Raw genomic sequence first — 20,505 nt, 5'->3', positions numbered from 1 at the left:
GAATTATTGTTAATTGTACCAAGGACAAAGTATCTTTTCCACATTTGCAGGAACGATCTCTCATCCTCCTTGCATTTTGAGCCGGTGGAATGGAAGTGGGTTATATGATTTACAACTAATGATTTAAAAAGCCAATAAATTGGTACCAATTTCAAGCTCTTAAAACCGAGTGTTTTCACTTTCTTCCAAAGCAGTTGAAATCCTTGAAGAGTTAGTTTAAGATTTTTCAACAAACTTTGTTGCTGGACTACAGTTATTTTGGTTTGTGAATTAAAAAATCTCATACGTAAAACTTCTTGAAAGGCTTCCTTAAACAACTGCAAATGATAGCTTGAATCAGTTAGCAGCTTTCGATGCTCCCTGTGCGGATCATGACGAACTATGCCGTTTAAAGAGTCAGTTAATTTGTTTCCAAATAATAAAAATCATGCTGTGTTTTTGGCTTTCTTCGGTTTTTATTTATTATAATTTCAATCAAATTTAAAGAGTTATGAAATCAATATTATGGTTAATGATTCCCTATAACTCTTGTCTTAAATTATCTCTTCCCATTGTTTCAAAAAGTGATTACTAATTTTGCAGTTTGTACGCAAATATTAATTTACATTTAATATGAAGCAAGAAAAATAATTACAAAACCTGGCCCACCCACTAGTCCCTCCACATGTGATGCCAGAGAGATGAACACTTACAGCTTGAGGTTCCACGTGGACGCCCTTTTTTTATTTCATTAGGATAAATGCAGTACAATAACTGTGTTGTTGTAGTTCTTCTACTACATAAACAAACACAAAGTGGGATGGTATTACCACTATCGAGAGGAGCACAATATAAAGACGATGGCATGGTCAGCATATTTTTCTGTTCAGACATTCTCCCAATCTTCAAAACCAACTATTTTATCTCAGTCTTTATCATAATGCAGTCCCATTCTCAGAAATATCACATCCCACATTAAAATGAATGCTTTATCTTCATCAGTCCTGAAACTCTTTGCAGCGTCTTTCAATCTACTTCTAGTTTCTTCGGTAACGCCAGCATCTAACTTCATTTTCTACAAAAGCGTTTTGAGCAGGGTTGGATTGCGAAGTAATAGAAAGTAATGTCAAAATCAATAGTTGACAGATCGTCTGAATAAAGAGAGGGCAATTATTTTCTGCTCTCAGTATACCTTCTGCCAGTAGGACCTCTTTCGCTGTGACGCGTAATCATGTCAATAAATTCTTTTTGTAAGTATGACAAATGTGTTGTTAAAGTAGGAACGCTTTACGATGTACATTTTTTAAAAGTAAATTATCTACCAAAAAAAACTGTCAAAATTGCGACGGCACGATTTACAATTTTTCTAAGGTAAAATTATGCACGTCAAATATTAGGCTCATGTTAAAATAATGATGAAAAAATATATCTAAAAATGGTAAAACGAAACTATTGTAAAAAATTTCTAAAAATGAAACCAAAAATCTATCGACAAAATTTGGACAAGCACCAGAAAATGTTTCTTTTAAAATTTGAAAACAACAAATAAAAAAACACATTTTTCTCCTAAAAAAGAAAAGAATTTTGCTCCTAGGACAACAAAATAAAAAAGAGGAAAGAAAAATGAGAAGGCAACCAACCAAATCCCCTTCCTACTCTTTTTTATTTCTTTCGTCTTTTTTATTTTTATTATTATCAAACCACAACAAAAAAACATTTGTAGAACATAAAATTCGGGAAGCTTATATAATGATCGACCTTCCTCACGCCAACACACTTGTTTTGGGGCCGGAAAATGCATTAAAAAAATGTAAAATAACAGTTTTCAATTAAATTCACGCTAAAGATGATATTTTTCGCAATTTTGTCAACATGAATAACTTTTAGTCGACAAGTGATCAATTGCCCGTTCTTTTTAAAATAATTTCGAATTGTTGAAATAATTATTGTTTTAACCACATCCTTTTCCTCCAAATCCTGAAAAGTTATTATATTTCTAGATAAATGTTATAAAGTTGATGAAGTTTTTAAAAGAATTTGTTCTCCTTCAAATCGTAAAGAGTTATTACTCTCTGGAATAAAGACACAGTTACGAATATTGCAAGTAATATATTTTTGAAGGATCTTTAGTAATAATTTTAACAATTTGCGTTCATTTACACATTTTTTTGTCCTTTAAAATGTGAAAAGTTATTATTTTCTGGAATTAATTACTTAATGAACGATTGTTAAGAGTAATACTTTTTGATCAAGATATTTAGGAATTATTTCAACAATGAATAATTATTCACGTATACCATATATTGTTTCAAAAATAATAATTTGTTTAAATATTAAATTCGATTCCAATTTTTCGAATTTTTGGACCACCTTATTGCCCATCATGACCCTTAAGGAAATTCGAAACTTACCTGTTCAAAGGACGGGGAAAATTTTCTCACTTCTTCAGACGACTAACTTGAAAATGGTGACATTTTTTCCATCGATGGGGACAAGGAAAGCAGAGCCACATTATCACTCTTTGTATGTAAGCAGCTAGTGGAAGAAGTAATAGAGGCGCCAGGCAAATAAATGTCCTTCGCATCTTCACACGCCACAACTTTCCTCTCGTGTAAATTTAATGTCGGAATGGCATCTCTAATTAACCTCACCACACAAGTTTGCGTTTTCAAGAAATCCTTTTAATTGAAGTGATGCCGGCACACGAAAAACCATGTTGAAGTTACGGCCTTATACGGTAACTTCTGCAGCACTTCATCGGCCGAATCCTCCACACGCTACAAACCGCTACAAACCTATAGAACGTCATGTTAGAAACTTGTGTCCTATTAGTTCCTTATCGTTCACTTTTTCAGAACGACAGCGACTCACTGCACAACTTTTGCGATCCATTATGTTATTCTTTGAGTGTCAAATGTGCATCATTTTGCAGTGACAGCACCAGACAATACGTGACAGCAACAAATGACAACAAACAATTTTTCGCGCACGCGCTTCTTAAACGAATTTGCGCCATCTGCAATGGGCAGGAGAACTAACTTTGCACCCCTCACTGCCTCTCAGTCCCCGTGCCCATGTTTTAAAAATTCGTAATTTCTCCCTACAAAGTTGACCGAGCCTGGTAATTCAACTCTATCATAACCCCCATTTGACATATCAAAAATTCTAAGACAGATCAATTGCCAGACCGTTTTTTTTTAAACAGTTCCAAAAGTTACATTTGCGTGGATAGATAATTCCTACTGCAATTTAGAGCAAATGTCAAACCAAAAAAAGAAAGAACATAAAATTATCAAAAAGTTTTGTTCAAAAAATAATCCGCTATTTTTCATAGGTTTCAAGTTATGATACATAAAAAATCCCCATTTCTTAGATTTTCAGCGAAAAATCACTTAGTTTCCGAAAACACTAAAAAAAACTGAATTATCTTTAATTGAAAAAGAAGAACAATGTTGTTATGACCCCCCAAAGTTGGCCATGTTTGCCTACGGTCAAAAAAAGTGGAATTCGGTTTTTTCAAAATAAATAATGTGTCCGTTTTAGTTTGCGATAATGATGCCAGAGGGTAAAATAGAGTCTACAAAAATTTCCGTATATCTAAAAGAAAAAGTATTTTAGATCAATTATTTTGAGAATTTCAAGGTTACAAAAATTGATTTTTTTACATTGTTGACTAAAAACAGAGAATTTTTTGTTTTGGAAAATATATCGTTTCCTGTGCATCCCACGACAAAATTACTTAAGATTATATGAAAGTGAAGTCAATTTCGCGTACGTTCGTCAAAAAAGTTTCCTAGTCCCAATAGGTTACGAGATATGACCTTGGAATTTCAAAAACTTTGTCTCAAATAAGTGTATATAATTCATTTAGTATGTATGACACGTCTTCTACCTTCAATAAATAATTCATTGTTTATAACAAAAGCTTGCTATGACCACTTATGATTACTCTTTGGCCTTCTTTTTAGTATTTTCGTGGCAAAAAAGTGATTTTAATTGATTGCAAATGTATGATATGTTTTTTTATCAATAAACAAATAGGTTTTATCACTAATTTTTTATAACATAATCTTTTTATAACCACAGTTGAGTACTTTTTGATTACTTTCGTAACAAAAAAGTAATTATAATTGATTGAAAACGTGATATGTATTTCTTTTCAGTAAACAAATAGTCTTTTAATAACTTTTTATAACAATATCATGTCCTAACCGCTTTCCAGTACTTTCTGAGTACTTTCGTAGCAAAACAGTAATTATAATTAATTAGAAATGTGATATATACTTTTTATCAGAAAACAACAAATTGTTTAATAATTGTTTACACCAATATCTTCTAATAAATATATTCTCTGCATTTAATTTGGTACTTACCTCCAATACACTTGTAATATTGTTATCAACAATTATTAAAAACCTTTTTTTTTCTGTTGAAAATTATATATCACATTTTTAATCAATTATAATTACTTTTTTTCTAGAAAAATCGTCAAAAAGTACACCAAAGTGGTTATGACAAGATATTGTTATAAACAATTATTTAAAAAACTATTTGTTCACTGAAAAGCAGTACATATCACATTTTCAATCAATTATATTTACCTTTTCGTCACAAAACTACTGTAAAAGGAACTGAACAGTGGTTATGAAAAGACTTTATTATAAACAATTAAATATTGATAAATAGTATAAAACCTATTATATATACCGAATGAATTATATACACTTGTTTGAGGCAAAGTTTTGGAAATGCCTCTATGGAGGAAGAGTGCACTTTTCAAGGTCATATTTCGTGACCTATTAGGGCTAGTACACTTTTTTCAGTTACGCCAAATTGACTTCACTTCAATTTAATCTTAAGCAATTTTGTCGTGGAATGCACAGGAAACGAGATATTTTCTAAAAAAAATCTGTTTTTAATGAAAAATGCAAAAAAAAATTTCAATTTTTGAAACCTTGCAATTCCCAAAATAATAGGTCTAAAATACCTTTTTCTGAATCTACGCAGATTTTTGTAGAATTTATTTTATCCTCTGGCATCATTAACACAAACCAAAAAGGACACGATTTATTTTGAAAAAACTGAACTCCACTTTCTTGTCCGTAAAAACAGACAAAAATAACCATCTTTGAGGGGTCATAACTTGAGAACTATTTTAGATAGGAAATTGTTCTTTTTTGTAATTAAAGAGAATTGCGTCACATTTCACTCACTTGTGGAACACTTTCCCGTGAAGTAATTAGGCGAAAAAGTACAAAGTGTTTTGTGAAAATTAGTGATTTTTTGCTGAAAATAAAAAAAACGGGGATTTTCTAGATATCATAACTTCAAACTCATTGTTAGCAATCGACACAGTTATTATTGGTTCCCTCCATAATTTCCAGATATAATCCTGTGATGATAAGGGTATTGAGAAGAAAACACTCCAATTAGCGGGAAACACTAGTTAACGTTATTTATTTTTTAAACCCCTTTAATAAAATGTTAATCATAAAAGAAACATCAGACAACTTCACACTCACGATTATTCTGACAATTGTTCTTAATCGTTTTATTAGGTCATAATAAATAGAAACTCTCCGGCGTTGCAAGAACGATCCGGCGCGGGCGCATTAGGACGCTTACTGGCGAAAATTAGGCGCTAATCGCCACACACACCCACACAATTATATTCTCACAAACAAACACTCAACCGAATTCAACAGAATACTGACACACTATTAACATAAGGCCCGACTTAAGAATAAAAAAACAAACAATTCTTGCCGCCCGCCGCGAAAAAAGATCACAAAATCAACGAGTTGAATATTAGTCAAACGAATTGGTCACATGCCATAACAAATGCTCTAATATAAGAAAATAACATGCTAATAAAACGGAGCTTTATAAAGAACGTATACCATATAAAAACAGTGAAAGTATTTTTAAAAAAAATACAATATTAACAATTTTTAAAAATACGTATGATTGTTATACTTCATAGCTATAAGAGTTCTCGAAACCAATTATATTATAAGACGAATTTCGCTTCAATTGTCACCTTTGACTTACAATCAGTTCAAGAGTCAGATAATTCAGCAGGCTTGACCGAAGATATAGGCAACAAGCAAATTTTTGAGATTGAACGTTCGAACTCTTAGGCAGCAGTTTTAACTCTAACCGTACGGACACAACTATCCTGTCCCTTATAGCACATAATAATGCGACCCAATGTCCACTTCGAAGGCAAGAGAGCATCATGTTTAATTAATACCATATCTCCAACTTTAGTGTTAGGCCGCTCTTGATTCCATTTATAGCGCTGTTGTAAAGAACGAAAATATTCTACGTTCCACCTTCGCCAAAACATTTCCGCGATGCGTTGCACGATCTGCCACCTGGTCAAGCGATTTTCTGGAACGAGTTCCACCGAAGGTTCAGGAGCACCAGTCATAGGGGCACTAATCAAGAAATGACCTGGTGTCAGGTACGAGAAATTATCAGGGTCATCCGAAAGAGGGCCTATTGGACGCGAGCTCAGACATGATTCTATTCTAGCTAGAGTCGTAGTAAATTCCTCAAAAGTTAAGGTATGTGAACCGACACATCTTCGAAAATGATGCTTAAGACTTTTAACGCCTGCTTCCCAGAGTCCCCCAAAATTAGGTGCTGCGAGTGTATAAAATGCCAGGTCGTACCTTCCACTGAGAAAAGATTCATTGAATCAACATCTCTTCGAAGTTGAGAAACATTGTGTCTCAACTCGCGATCGGCACTTTGAAAATTAGCACCATTGTCGCTGTATAAATGTAAGGGCTTACCTCTACGAGCTATAAAGCGTTTATAAGCTGTTAAAAAGCTTTGAGAAGTGTAGTTTGACACAAATTCTAAGTGAATTGCACGAGTCACACAACATATAAATAGCGCAACATAGCCTTTATAGCTTTTCTGACCTCTACCTGGAGCAAATCGCACAGAGAAGGGACCAGCGTAATCAACCCCAGTATGAGTCAATGGCCTACAAGTTGTTGTCCTAAAATCAGGCAAGCTGCGCATAAGTTGTGGGAATGTGACAGCTCGTCCACGTACACACGAGACACAACGACGAATTACACTCTTAACCAGAGTTCGGCCCCCGATTATCCAAAACGCTTGACGAAGAGTATATAAAGAGAGCTGTATCCCACCGTGCATAGATCGTATGTGAGCGTGTAGAGCAATGAGTTCACTAATATGATGACTAGGTGATATTGCAGGATGGTTTTCCTCATATCTAATAAGAGCCTAATGTAAGCGACCACCCAAACGTAAAACACCCGAACCATCCAGAAATCGGTTCGAGGTCTTCAAGGGTGAACCTGAAGGAATCACGTTTCCTTTTTTTTAGAGCCTGTATCTCAATATCAAAGGTAGTACTTTGCACTTGTTGGATTCACCATAAAGAGGCCTTATCAATCTCCGATGCAGATAGAGCAAGGCTCTTCATCAGATCCCCATCTTCTGTCAACTTTCCGAACCTTCGAAGAAGAGCTTCAATAAAACGTCGACAGTAGGCTGTAACTCTAATCAACTTTGGCCAAGATGCAATTCTGTCAGCAAGATCAGTGAGAAATTGCTTCGCCTCGACAGAATGATGAGCGAGCTGAGAAGTTTTGACCGAAGATTTCGGTTTGAGATCAACGCCACCAGGCAATAACGCCCTAGATTCCGGCCAAAATGATGAGTGATGCACTAGCCAAGGAGGACCTCGCGACCATAAAGTATGACTCAGTAACTGATCAGGTAAGAGACCCCTAGAAGAACAATCGGCAGGGTTGTCCCCTGTAGGAACATGTCTCCATCTTGTTAGTGGAACACACTTCAGGATTTGAGCCACTCTGTTGGATACAAATGTGCGCCAAGTAGAAGGATGTTTGCTGAGCCAGGCCAATGCCACTGTAGAATCAGTGTGGCAATATAATGGTACATTTTCAAATCCCATTGTAGCAATTAAAAAGCGTAACGCCTTGGCTAACAATTGAGCACCACGAAGTACAAGTCGTGGGATACTCACAGGCAAAAGAGGAGCTACTTTAGACCTGTCATATAGTAAAGTAACTATCGCATGGTCATCCTATTGAAGAATACGTAAATATACCACAGCGGAATATGCTTTTGCAGAAGCGTCAGAAAACCCATGAAGTTCATATCTCAAACTTGAACAGTCACCATTTGACCAGTCCACTCTGGGATCTGAATCTCTTCCAACTTTGACAGGCTAGTATAATAGCTATTCTAACGATCTAATATATCCTCAGGCAGACTCTCGTCCCAATCAAACTTGCGAAACCAAAGTTCCTGCATTATTCTTTTAGATACAACAGCAACCGGTGAGAGCCACCCTAACGGATCATAAAGTTTGGCAATGACAGAAAGAATTTGTCGTTTGGTAGGTAGTTCGATGCGTCACGCTTCTGCATGAATTCGAAAACTATTCGAAGTTGGATCCCAATGTAGACCCAAAACTTTCAACTGAATGTCCTCCCCAGCAAAAAATTCAAGAGCTCTTTTATGATTACCAGAAGGACAATCGAGTAGCAATTGCTCATCATTAGAAGCCCATTTTCAGAGTTGAAAACCTCCTCGAGTGACCTGAGATCTTAGTTCTTTAGCTTCCTCCAATTCATCAGCGCCGAATAACAAGTCATCGACATAAATGTTATTTTCGAGGATAGACTTAGTTTGTGGGAAGTCAGAACATTCATCTTTGGCTGATTGCTTGATAATTCGATTTGCAAAATAGGGTGCACACGCTGTTCCGTAAGTTACGGTAGTCAATCGCCAGACTTCCAACTTACCTTCTAGTGAATACCAAAATATGCGCTGATAGTTACGATCACGTGGATCAACCATAATTTGCCGAAACAGTTTTTCTATGTCGGCTACGTAAACAAAGCGTTGTTCGCGCCAACGCAGTATAATAGAAACTAAATCAGTTAACGATTTCGGCCCCGTATGTTAATGAGAATTCAAGGAAGTACCGTTGGAAATGAGGCTAGATTCGTTGAAAACTACTCGCAGGTGAGTAGTAGAACTGCCCTCATTAATTACAGGATGATGAGGAAGATAAACATTTTGATTAGAATCCATATCCGACAAGTCTGAGACTTTTTCCATGTGTCTTAGATTCTGATATTCAGATAGAAATTCCGAATGTTCCTCGAAAAGTTCAGGTTTGGCTATTAATCGAGACTGTATCTTTTGTAAAATTAATTTAGCACGATTTACGGAATGACCTATATCAATAGGTGGGCCATTCTTGAAAGGTAATCGAATCATGTACCGACCAGAAGGCAATCGTCGATGGGAGGATAAAAAAATGTTCTTCACAGTGAACTTCATCTTCAGTTAAAGAAGATTCGGAAGGAGGTTCTTCCATCTCCCAAAAACGTACCATGTCTTCATGCAGTACCTCTGTAGTAATATTGGAATGGGCTGTAATAGTCCCATGAGAGGATAACTGATGGATTTCTCATAATGTTGTACGTCCACGCACATGTGACTTTTGTAATTAATAAAAAAAAAGAAAAAAAGCAGTTTGGCAATTGATCTGTTCTAGCATTTTTAATATTTTAAAAGGGACACCTGAACGGAATTTTCTCATTAAAAACCTTGAATGTAGGATTTTTTCAGGAATTTCACTTATTATTTCGACGTAATGTCTGGACTAGTTTGTCAAATAAAATCTTTAGTTTCTTACAAGATATATCTAGGTCTCTAAATTTATACCTATAGCAATAGTTTTTTATTGATATTTTATAGACTGTACGACAATATAAACTGACCGTTTTCATCGGTTTAGACAATCCCACAAAAAATATTTTTTAATAATATTTGTTATTACTGTATAGGATTTAAGAGAAAGATTTCGAAATTTTTAAATATATGGCTGATGTAACCCTGTATCACAATAGCCATTACACACAATATTTTTCGGAAAATTTGCCTCTTTTACAAGTACATAAGTTCAGAAGAATAATTTCTTCTACACGGAACAAAACGATCGTTATTTTTAATTTATATGTAAATATTGCAGCAATATTAATTTGTAATGTTGCCAATGTTTTAAGTAAACATTCTAGCAATATTTCTCAAACCTTGTGTGCTCTGAGCGCTATTTTTAGCCAGCGTTCAGTGCTCCTTTTTATCTTCCATTTTCATATTTCATTATCCCGAATTGATTTTTATTCTCCGAGATATCACAAATTAACCATTTCAGTTTCACAATGAAGAAATAAAAAAGAAGGCAAGGGAAGCTAATAAATGGTTATTGTGCGATATCTCGAAAAAAATTGGTTTGATATAATCGAAAATGGAATTAGAACATAAAAAGGAGTACTAAGCGATGGCGTTAGCATTTTTTAGAGAGAATAATATCTAATTGGATTATGTTGCTTCAAATATGGCTAAAAATAATATTTTTCGCACATTCTAGTTAGGATATCTAAAAAGCCTGACGTATAGGAAACATTTGTATAACCAATTCGGTTTAAGGACACAAAAATAATTTCGGGTTTCATAGTCCAGTCTTTGAATGCAGATTTTGTCGTCCTGTGTAATTAAGCATTATAATTTACATTTTAACAGTCGGATACAGCTTACTTTTACGAATTGACTGATGTTAAAAAACTTATTTTTTGAAAAATATCGGCAATATATGTTTTTATATTTTAGGGAATTATAAGAATCAAGGTTTAACTAAAATCCTAGGGAGTGAGCTATATGCCGAAGTTTGAGAAAATCTTTCATTCATGTGTTTTCTCTTCTCCACATTTTTGGCTTCTTTAGGGATTTGTAGTACTCTTGGGTAATTTTCCTAAACGCGTAGAGAGTGTTAGGTTTTACAAAATCAGAATAATAAACAATATCTAGGGTCTAATTAGATCATTACAATGGAATTATTTATTAATTATCGGCAGAATACATCCACGGGTGTGTCGCAAACAGACTGTCATACGAAGTCATGCGTGAAGTAGGCCGTGATGGCGACATGAGACGCATTACGCACGCACTCTACCTACCAATCACAGCATACTGACCGGTGATGGCAGAATACGTGCGTTATAGCTCGCATAGCGTGTCTTGCACGTATGCAAATACTGTGCGTCGCACGATTGTTATCTGATTAGACGAAATAGATTAGGGCGTTTCCACGGAAAGTGTCATTTTTCGGTTACCATGATTTTATAGGTAAACATACACAGAAAATACAATTTTTATTCATGAAAATATATTATATAGACAGACGCCCTGAGACAGGAACAAAAGCTTACACTTAATACAGAAACCATCACAAAAGAATAAAACATCTAATATTTTGAGCTCACACCAAAAATATAACTGTATAATATTGGTCACCTGCTAATAGTCCAAGAGCTAGCTACATAAAACAGCCTTGATTCGGTGCCCAAGATCAAAGCTTTAAAATTGTAAGAAAAATATTAATAAATCATCAAATGGCTACTTTGCCAGTCTGCAATTTTTGCAGCCAGAGAGTGAATGACGCAACACGGCCTCCCGCCTCGTCTCACGCTAGCTGGCAAAAATCGAGCGACTGGCTTATAATTGGACGCGCAATAAAAAATTGGACTTTTACAGCGAGTTATAATCGCATCGTGATGATTTTTTTTTTAAATTGGGGTAGAATTTGAAAATAATTGCAATAGCATATATAAAGATTGCTTCAACGTGCAAGTTTAGCGAACAATCATGTATTCATAACTAAGTTGACATTTTCCACTAAATTACTTCTGCCGAGAATTTTTCATTATTCTACAGCTCTGCCATTATAGACAGCTCTTATTTAAGGTCTAAGGAATGTCGGGGAAAAAGCTGGGTGCGCAAACCGTATAAAGTTTGGGGATTCTGGGCTTTTCATTCGCTTCTGCCAAGAGTTTTCCAAGGGACTAAACTTCTGCCATTGTTTCCCCGGTCTTAGTTGAAACCTGAAGAATGTTTTTTTGCTAATTTTACATCATGGAAAACCGACTGCCATTTTCATACGCAAAAGTTGCAGACTAGCAGCGTAGCCATTTGATGATGTATTAATATTTTTTTTACAACTTTCGAGCTCTGATCTTGGGCATCGAATCGAGGCTGTTTTATGTAGCTAACTCTTGGACTGATAGTAGAGTATGGGCTACCTTAATTTCATGGATTTAACATGGTGCCTTGATTTATAACCTGACAGAGATTTCAAAATTGTGTCGCCGTTATAACTTTTCAAATGCTGGCACTGTTCCGAATATGAGCAAATTATATATTGGAAATCAAACGCGATAAGAACTTTGTATATGTCACTGGCGCATTCCTTCCTCCAAATTACTGTGCGAGAACATGTGAACCAAGACGGATCTTTCTCTTATTCTTCTTATGTATGTCAGAAACTGATGAATTTAGACACTCTGTCTGTATCTGGTGAAATCAAATTTTTTCAATAAATTTCTAAAAAAGAAATTCTACAAGTTTAAGCGTGGTCCTTCTAGTAGGAGAAGTAGTGTAAAAACGTTTCTAAAAATCTAAAAAGTTGAATTAGTTTAAAAGACCATTCACGAAAATTAAAATTAGCAACTGCCATTATGGCGTCTCTGTGGTTTCAGTTCAATGAAAAAGGTTCGCGGTTCATATTAAAATTGACTGTCTCTTACCATCGACTCATATGAAATTAGATAAATAAATTATCAAGTAACTGTAATTGGAATTAAGTGGATTTTTTCGATTCGCAAAAGTTTTGTGAAGCTTGTCATTTTGAAGTCACTGCGGTTTCCCTTGAGTGATATTGTTTAATTGCGCCTAATCCTGGCGGGTGAGTGACTCTTATTTATGAGGGAACTTGATTATAAGATGCAATTAATCAAGTCACTGCTGTTGGACTTGAAGCAAAAATTTGGATTAAGAAATGCAGTGATCATAGCACACATTTGCAAATCTATCTGTATGTGAACGATGTCATCGAGCAGAGTCCAACTTCCATCTTCAGAAATTCTTTCGCTTGTATACAATTACGTCTATTATTGAAAATATAAATAAATATTGTAAATAACATAAAAAAATTTACGACTTTTTTAAGTACCCAAGTGTCCACTGATAGTACCAAATGTGAGAAATACTATTCAGTGAAAGCACAGGAGCAAGCTGAAAAATATGAAGGCTTGTCATTCTCCAGATTCCCTGTGCTCTTTCACGCTGTCATTCTTCGCTGGCTTGGTATTTCATTATTTTTCACCTGAAGCAAGAAGTGACAAGTTTGCCAACTGATATTTATATCATTGTCAACAGGTTTAATTTTAGACTTCATCTATTTCTAACTTTCTCTAGCGGTAAGATGGCCACTTTTTGTTACCCATGATGAGATAGGCTGGTTCTGATGAAGGTAAGAAAATCAGGCTGTACTATTTTAGTGATGGTTTATTCACTCGTACACTGACATTAGCCTACCTTGTCAAAGCACTTTAAAACTAAAGTAAATTAGTTCTTTGGTTTCGAAACTAAAGCTTTTTAATTTTGGCTGCATTATTAGCAGCTGCGAAATGAAATTTCTCTTTTTTTTTAAAGGGACACTACTCTCTCAGTTTTCACAAATTTTTCAGGCAATTATACACATTAAAACCAACTTTAAGAAAATTGGCCAAGCAAATCGAATAGTGGCTACTGTTAAATCACGATCGGAACTTCCTAAACAACTCTAGAAAAGCTGTAAAACCCTACATCTGAAAAATAAAGCTGGAACTACGCAAGTTGAGCTTGTGGCATTAGAATATTTTTTAAAATTTAAGTATGACTCTTTTAAAGATGCTTATCTTAATGCGTTAGATTATTTGTATAAGCATTTGATGTTGCCTAATCTTGAGTCTAAGGCTAATGAAAGATTAAATCAGTATCAAATTCATGATTCCTTGCTTTGCTATATTTAGCATTCTTGCCTGGCAGGAAAGTTTTATTACGATTATTTCTTGAGGTCGATCTCTTAGATATTCTCAGTCGCGTTGACTGGAGCATGAGTCTCTGTTTAAGATAGTCGATTAATTCGTCCAGGTTCGTAGATGTTCTTGAACTGATAATATGTGTACGAAGTATCAAATCGACATGAGTAGTCTGCCTCTGAGACCGATTATCCTTTATAAATTATTACAACAGTCCCAGTTCTGTTTTTATTTGTGCAGCATGCCATGATATAAGATGCAGGCCATCCTGCTAGCTCGGGATGAAGACCCACAAAGAGACGACGTTCTTCGTTCCTGACAGATCCTGCTTATACCGTTGCGCGAAAGTTATATGTAATTACATCTCCATTCATTTACGATAGCGAATGCAGTATCAACCTCAGATCTTACTCGGTTGATAGTTTTTCTAGGGAGAACGTTCTCGCCTATTATTTGACGCCTTCGTTATTTAAGGTAGCCTTAAGTTATTGTTACGTAATCCCGTAAATATAAGTTGTAGTCGCACCCATCTATTGTTCGAGTTGGCAGCGCCTCACGTACTTATTATGATGGGTTCGACAATTGATTCGCTGTTGTGGTATTCCTGGGGAAATGGTCGGCTGGGAGCTCCGAACTGAAGCCTGTTCCTCAGGCGCAGCTGATGTTCTGCTGCTTACCACTTCTTGCATGTCACCCTGCATGCGTCTACCCCCAGTGGTGGCATCAGGGGCACCCCGACGATTGGCGGGAAGCGACTAACGTCTATGTAAGTTACGTGACTTTTCCATTATGAAAAGTTTTTTGGTGCACCTCTTAGTCCTTTCCCTCTTTCTTCTCTGCTTAAATGGTAAGGGAAATCCTGTCAGTAGTATTGCTACCACCAACAAAGCCGTCAAAGTCATGAACGAAAAGCTCAAGCCCTACCGCGACGTCAACGCGAGAACATATTTGGTATATTATTATTTTTCTAACTTATTCTCGGGTGCTTAAGTGATCGTTAGATATGAGTACAGTCGCCCCTAGATACTTTTTTTAGAGTCAAGTGGTCAAGCAATGTCTATGATACAGACTTTTTCACCTTTTTCTCTCGGATCACAATATAGTGTCGAGAAGCTCGGATAGTATTATCCCAATATGAGATGTAATCTTCATTTTTTAAAACGCGTACTACAATGAATCTATATGAAGGCGTCCATTCTTCTAAGAGTCCATTAGGGCACATTATTGATGTATAATGCCTTTGACAAAATTATGCCTATGCTAATATTCTCTTTGGGCCTTTACGCGGCAACCATCAATAATGTTCTCGATGGATTCATTGGTATCTCCAGAAAATCGAAACAAGTCAACCACGTCTTGATGTAATATGTGTTTGCAGTAATTTCTGGTACTGAAAACCCTGGCCAGGATTGTAGTTATGAATCCTTCTGTTTCTGTAAATGGAACGCCCTTTTTCAGTAAAATACTAGATACCTCACTTTAAGCAAATACTCGTAGTAATGTAGCAAATAGTAATGTGGTTCTATTTAGTTGATCATATCTTCTAAAGGGAATTCATCAATAGGATGAATTCCATTTGGATGGCAGCTATTTCAACAACCAAGTGCTGCTAGATTCTGTTAGTTTATTCTTGTGGCCAGATCTCAGTACTTAAGTAAGAAGAATCGATGGTATTCTCTCCTCAAACTTTGCCATTTTTTCTCTGCCAAAAATTAAGGCGCTTAACCTCTTTATTTATATGTTGTGTCCATTATAATTGCTTTTTTGGTTGCTGAACCTATGGTTCTGCAGCTAGTTGAATTGGATCACCGAGATTAGCTCGCCTGTTACATTTCGAGATTTTTTTGGTGGATCTGCTTGCCACTTACGTTTGGGGGTGTTTTTTGGTGTTAATCTACTTGTATCTAGAACTTTTAAGTGCTTTTTTATGTGAATCCTCTTGCCTTTCATTTTTGCGAGTGCTTTTTAGGCCGAGTCTCTTTGTTTCTCAGAGTGTTACTTAACCATGCTTTTTAAATGGAATTTTACGTTAAATTTTCTCTTCTCTTCACAATCTTTCTCTTCGGAAAAAGGTTATGCTGTGGAGATGACGAATGTTTCTGCAAAATTGGAGTCGATTCTGGGGAGGGTTCAAAAGAATGATATTTTTGAGTGCCCGGACCACTCTTTGCAGAATCGAACCGAGTTTAAATGGTTTCATCAGAAACGTTGTGATTTTCTTCGGCAATGAAAAATATTACAGAAAAAATCATTTTGATTAAGTATTAGAACCACTGAGACCATACAGCAGGGCTATGAGCACTTCGGCTGGTTGGCGCGGGGCACTCACACTATTACGACCGTGTACAACTTAAGCAATGCTTGGCATCCAATTTTAGTTTTCGGGTATTTTTCAAGAGAAAAAATCAAGTTTTATTTCTAGCTTACCTTAATAAAAAATGGCACATTTAGAGAAAAAATAAAAAATGTTTTTGTTTAATGAAAAATCAAGGTGAAATAATTTTTTTATTGTATAATGATTATTCTTATTGGAAGCTCGTTAAAAGACCTTTCCGAAATTCTCATAAAAAGTTCGTTAAACCGTCAAGATTCATATTTATACTTTATGTTGCAGGACTTTAATCTCTCTAAAGAACAACATGCTGTGCAGCCTTCTACCGCAGAACCAGGTAATCCCATTACCTTAAATGGAAGTTAGATTAATTAACAGAAATCACTGAAGATGCTTTTATCTCGTTCGTATATTTTCTCAATCCTATTAATTGATGTATCGATCGTAAACAAAATTTTAATTGTAAATGCCATATGCATACGCTAGATCAGTCTTGGCTGAACTGAAAATAAAGTATTATCACGTTTTAAGTGTTGTTTTGGGTAAATTTAGTTAACTTAAATAAATTAAAAGAAAAGTTCACGGAGTTAAATATAAAAAAGGGCACAACTAAATACAAGGTAGTAAAATATAATATTAATTTTGAAAGAGTTCTTGTTTTATGTTTAAGTTTATGTTTGAACATTTAAAGATTAATGACCCTGGATATGCAAACATAGGTTTAATTAAACAAATTTAAATAACAAAATTTAGTTTATATGATTTCTAGGTTTTTTATAACATCGAGGTGGCGCATAGTGGGAGGAAATGCACTTTTTTCATTCAAAAATGTCCAGAGCCTTCAATTTTGGTCCAATTAAAATTTTTTGTCAAATTAAAGTTCATTAAATTCTGAAGAGCTTGAAGCTCTGAATTTTGCCTCTCCTACTTGTTTATTAATAATTTTTTCACTCAAAGTATGGAAAAACTGAAATTTTTTACTAAACAGTTTTTTACGCTTTAATAATTGATTAGGTAAATTTTATAATGTCTTGAATGAATATTTAGGGACTCATAGAATACAAATAATTTGCTCATTAGTCCATTTATTTGTTAGAAACCAATTTTATGAACAAATTAGCAAATAGTCTTGTTATCGGTAAATAAAATGGTCTGTTTACTAAAAGTGCTTCATATTAATGTAGGAATAATATGTAATTACAAGAATAATTTAAAAGTTTATAATAACCATTGTTATAAATAATTCTTATGGCAAAATATTAAAATTTCAGATTTTTTTAAATTATAATTTCCTTCAATCGCAAGAACAACTTCAGGTATTTCTTAAAATAATGAATATATAATAATATTTGATACAATATAACAATTTAAATTTTTATAAACAAATTAGGTAAACAAATTCAAAATTTTGGCCCTTTCGCATAGAAATTTTGTTTTTGCACTGGAAATGTTTTCAGCTATTGGATGAATGACTGTTAGTCACAAAAATATTAGAAAAGTTAACAGTAACAATTGTTATAAATAATTCTCGTGATAAAATATTCAAATTTAAGGTTTTATCCAATTTTAATTTCCTTTAATCGCTAAAATGGATGCCGATATTCCTGAAAAATGTATCTTTTATAATATTTAGTAAACTATAACAACTTAAATCTTTATAAACAATTTAGATAAACAAATTCCAAATTTTGACAGTTTCGCTTCGAAAAAGTCGGGGTTTCAATCGCAATAAATTGAGAATGAATCATAACACTACATGCTAAGATTCACTCAATATAAAATCTTTTGACAATAACCCACCGACTTGATAGGCAAACCCCTAAGTTTGCAGAGATTCATATCAGAAAACGGGATTAACAATGAATGCAGAAAAACAAATACCTTTTCATAAGTTTTGAAATTTTGAAATATTTCTTCTTACGTAACTTATACATGGATCCGAACTCAGTAACAGTTTGTGTGCTAAATCAGTGTTGATAGCAACACGATAAAACTTGCGTGAATTGAACTCTCGAATATTTCTGTAGCCTTTATTCCGAGCTTCACCTACTTCTTCGGAAAACTGTCTAATTGGTAATGGAAAGTGTTTCATAACATCAGCTCCATGCAATAATATCTTACGGACAGTTACAGGCATGTAGTACCAAGGGTAAAAACGTACATACAGTTTTGCGGTTTCCATAGTTTATATTTTACATGTTTCCAAGTCAGTTGGCTCTGTATTTGTTAATTTATGCATAATGTACGCAAATTTTTCTATTAACTTTAAGTCTATCCCTGTAATTTCTGCTGTTATCTCAGGGTTTGCAAAAAACTTTCTTGCAGTATTCCCGTCATTGGATGTGCCTGAGCCTTGTTTTACTGCATCTATTACCAATCCTGTCTTCTGATGAAAAGCTTTGCAAATTCGAGTCTTCATCTTCTTTTGCAAATCTTTATCTACATCCGTATCTACTCGCCATTTCTTAAAATCGAGTCGATAGGCTATATGTAAAAGATTTTCCATAAAGTGAATCCTAGCATGAAGTGTTGACAATCCATAATCATATGACTTGATATCTATAACTTTGCCTTTGACTCTATCTAAGTTATTCATCTCTTTAGGTGTAGCTTGACAAATGTAGCAAGTCATAGATGATAAAGTTCCAGAAAGAGCCTGGAAAAATTTTTGGTCACCATGGTTACGAAAAAGAATTCTATTTCTAAATTATTCATTTAAAGGAACCACATTTTTTCTACGTGAAATTGACAAAATTTGGAATTTGTTAATCTAAATTGTTTATGAAGATTTAAGTTGTTATATTTTACTAAATATTATAAAAGATACATTTTTCAGGAATATCAGTAGCCATTCTAGCAATTAAAGAAAATTAAAATTGGATAAAACCACAAGTTTGAATATTTTATCACGAAAATTATTTATAACAATTGTTATTGTTAACTTTTCTAATGTTTCTGTGACTAGCAGTCATTCATCCAATAGCTTAAAATATTTTCAGTGCAAAAATAAAAAAAATTCTATGCGAAAGGGCCAAAATTTTGAATTTGTTTATCTAATTTGCTCATAAAAATTTAAATTGTTATATTTTATCAAATATTATTAAATATTTATTATTTTAAGAAATTCCTAAAGTCGTTCTGGCGATTGAACGAAATTATAATTTGAAAATATCTGAAATTTCAATATTTGGCCATAAGAATTGTAAACCGTCTGATCTTAAGGAAATAATGGCTTCGCCGATGATAGCCTGCAGCAGTTCAGCGGGCCGAAGGTGAAGGCAAAAGTATCAATCACCTAGCTGTCCAAAAGTTGATACAGCTAGTATATATAATACCATTCTATTCTAATCCTCTTCTCTGCGTGTGAGAGCAACTTAGATAAATAAAAAAGCGCTTTTGTCAATTTCTATTTGCGGATAGTTTCTATTGTTTTATTGCAATTCTCGTGTTGTAATTAATCATCACACAAATTTACGGTAAAATGCGTACATGAAAATTAGGTAACCTGAGCCTAAGATAGATTTGGGTATTTTTTCTTATTTAAATTTCCACATTCACTACTAAGCCCCCCCCCCCCCCGCACACACACATGCAAACACATATTGAAGGATGTTCTGAAGGTACACATAACCTCAATATTTAATGATCTGACGCAATTTCGAGTTAAATCATTTAAAGAACTTCCACTTAGAGTTACTTGACAAGAAAATGCACTGAAACTTTCACAGAAATGCAGAAGGATCGTCTTTATCAAAAAGTGCATACTTTTGCTCTTCTCAGATGATCAGGCCTTAATTCAAGTACGAAGGGTTTCATTATCGCATGTCAGAGCGGTATCATTTCTAACTTAGCATACCGTGAGCGCATTTTATGCCAAGATGTTCCTAGTAATAGACGCAGATCGTGCTATGCACATGCTGAGTACCTAGTACACGTTCTATCTGGTTGTCCCACCCACGCGGGAACGACGTATCTCTACGAACATAATGCAGCCCTAAAAGTGTTTTATTGCTATCTTTGTCACTCGTATGGTGTTCGCCACGTGCATGCCCTGCCCAAAGCTCCAAAGGAGATAGAGTTAATTGTTCAACATAAGAAGTGCCATTTTTTCTGGAACAAAAATTTTCAGGCAGCAGTCTCCATTGTACACTCGAGGCTTGACATCGTTCTCCAACAATTCGAGAAACGAACTATATTGATGATCAAATTCTGGGCTCCGAACGACTACAATATAACTGACAAGGAGAAAAAAGT

General features: G+C 34.7%; 1 protein-coding gene across 1 annotated transcript in view; it reads left to right on the top strand.

Annotated features, from left to right (window-relative positions):
* The window catches only part of LOC117171068 (synaptotagmin-6), a gene marked incomplete at its 5' end in the record, with an annotated part of 240,457 nt that overhangs the window by 78,117 nt on the left and 141,835 nt on the right, over positions 1 to 20,505 (top strand). The window contains one exon of the mRNA XM_033358117.1: positions 16,534 to 16,588. Within this exon, the coding sequence (XP_033214008.1) occupies positions 16,534 to 16,588 (55 nt within the window). The remainder of the gene's footprint in view (positions 1 to 16,533; positions 16,589 to 20,505) is intronic.

Source organism: Belonocnema kinseyi, chromosome 4 (assembly GCF_010883055.1).
Source record: "Belonocnema kinseyi isolate 2016_QV_RU_SX_M_011 chromosome 4, B_treatae_v1, whole genome shotgun sequence".
Taxonomy (NCBI): Eukaryota; Metazoa; Arthropoda; class Insecta; order Hymenoptera; family Cynipidae; genus Belonocnema; species Belonocnema kinseyi.
Note: the sequence above shows the minus strand (reverse complement) of the source record. Positions and strands in the feature narration are given on the sequence as shown.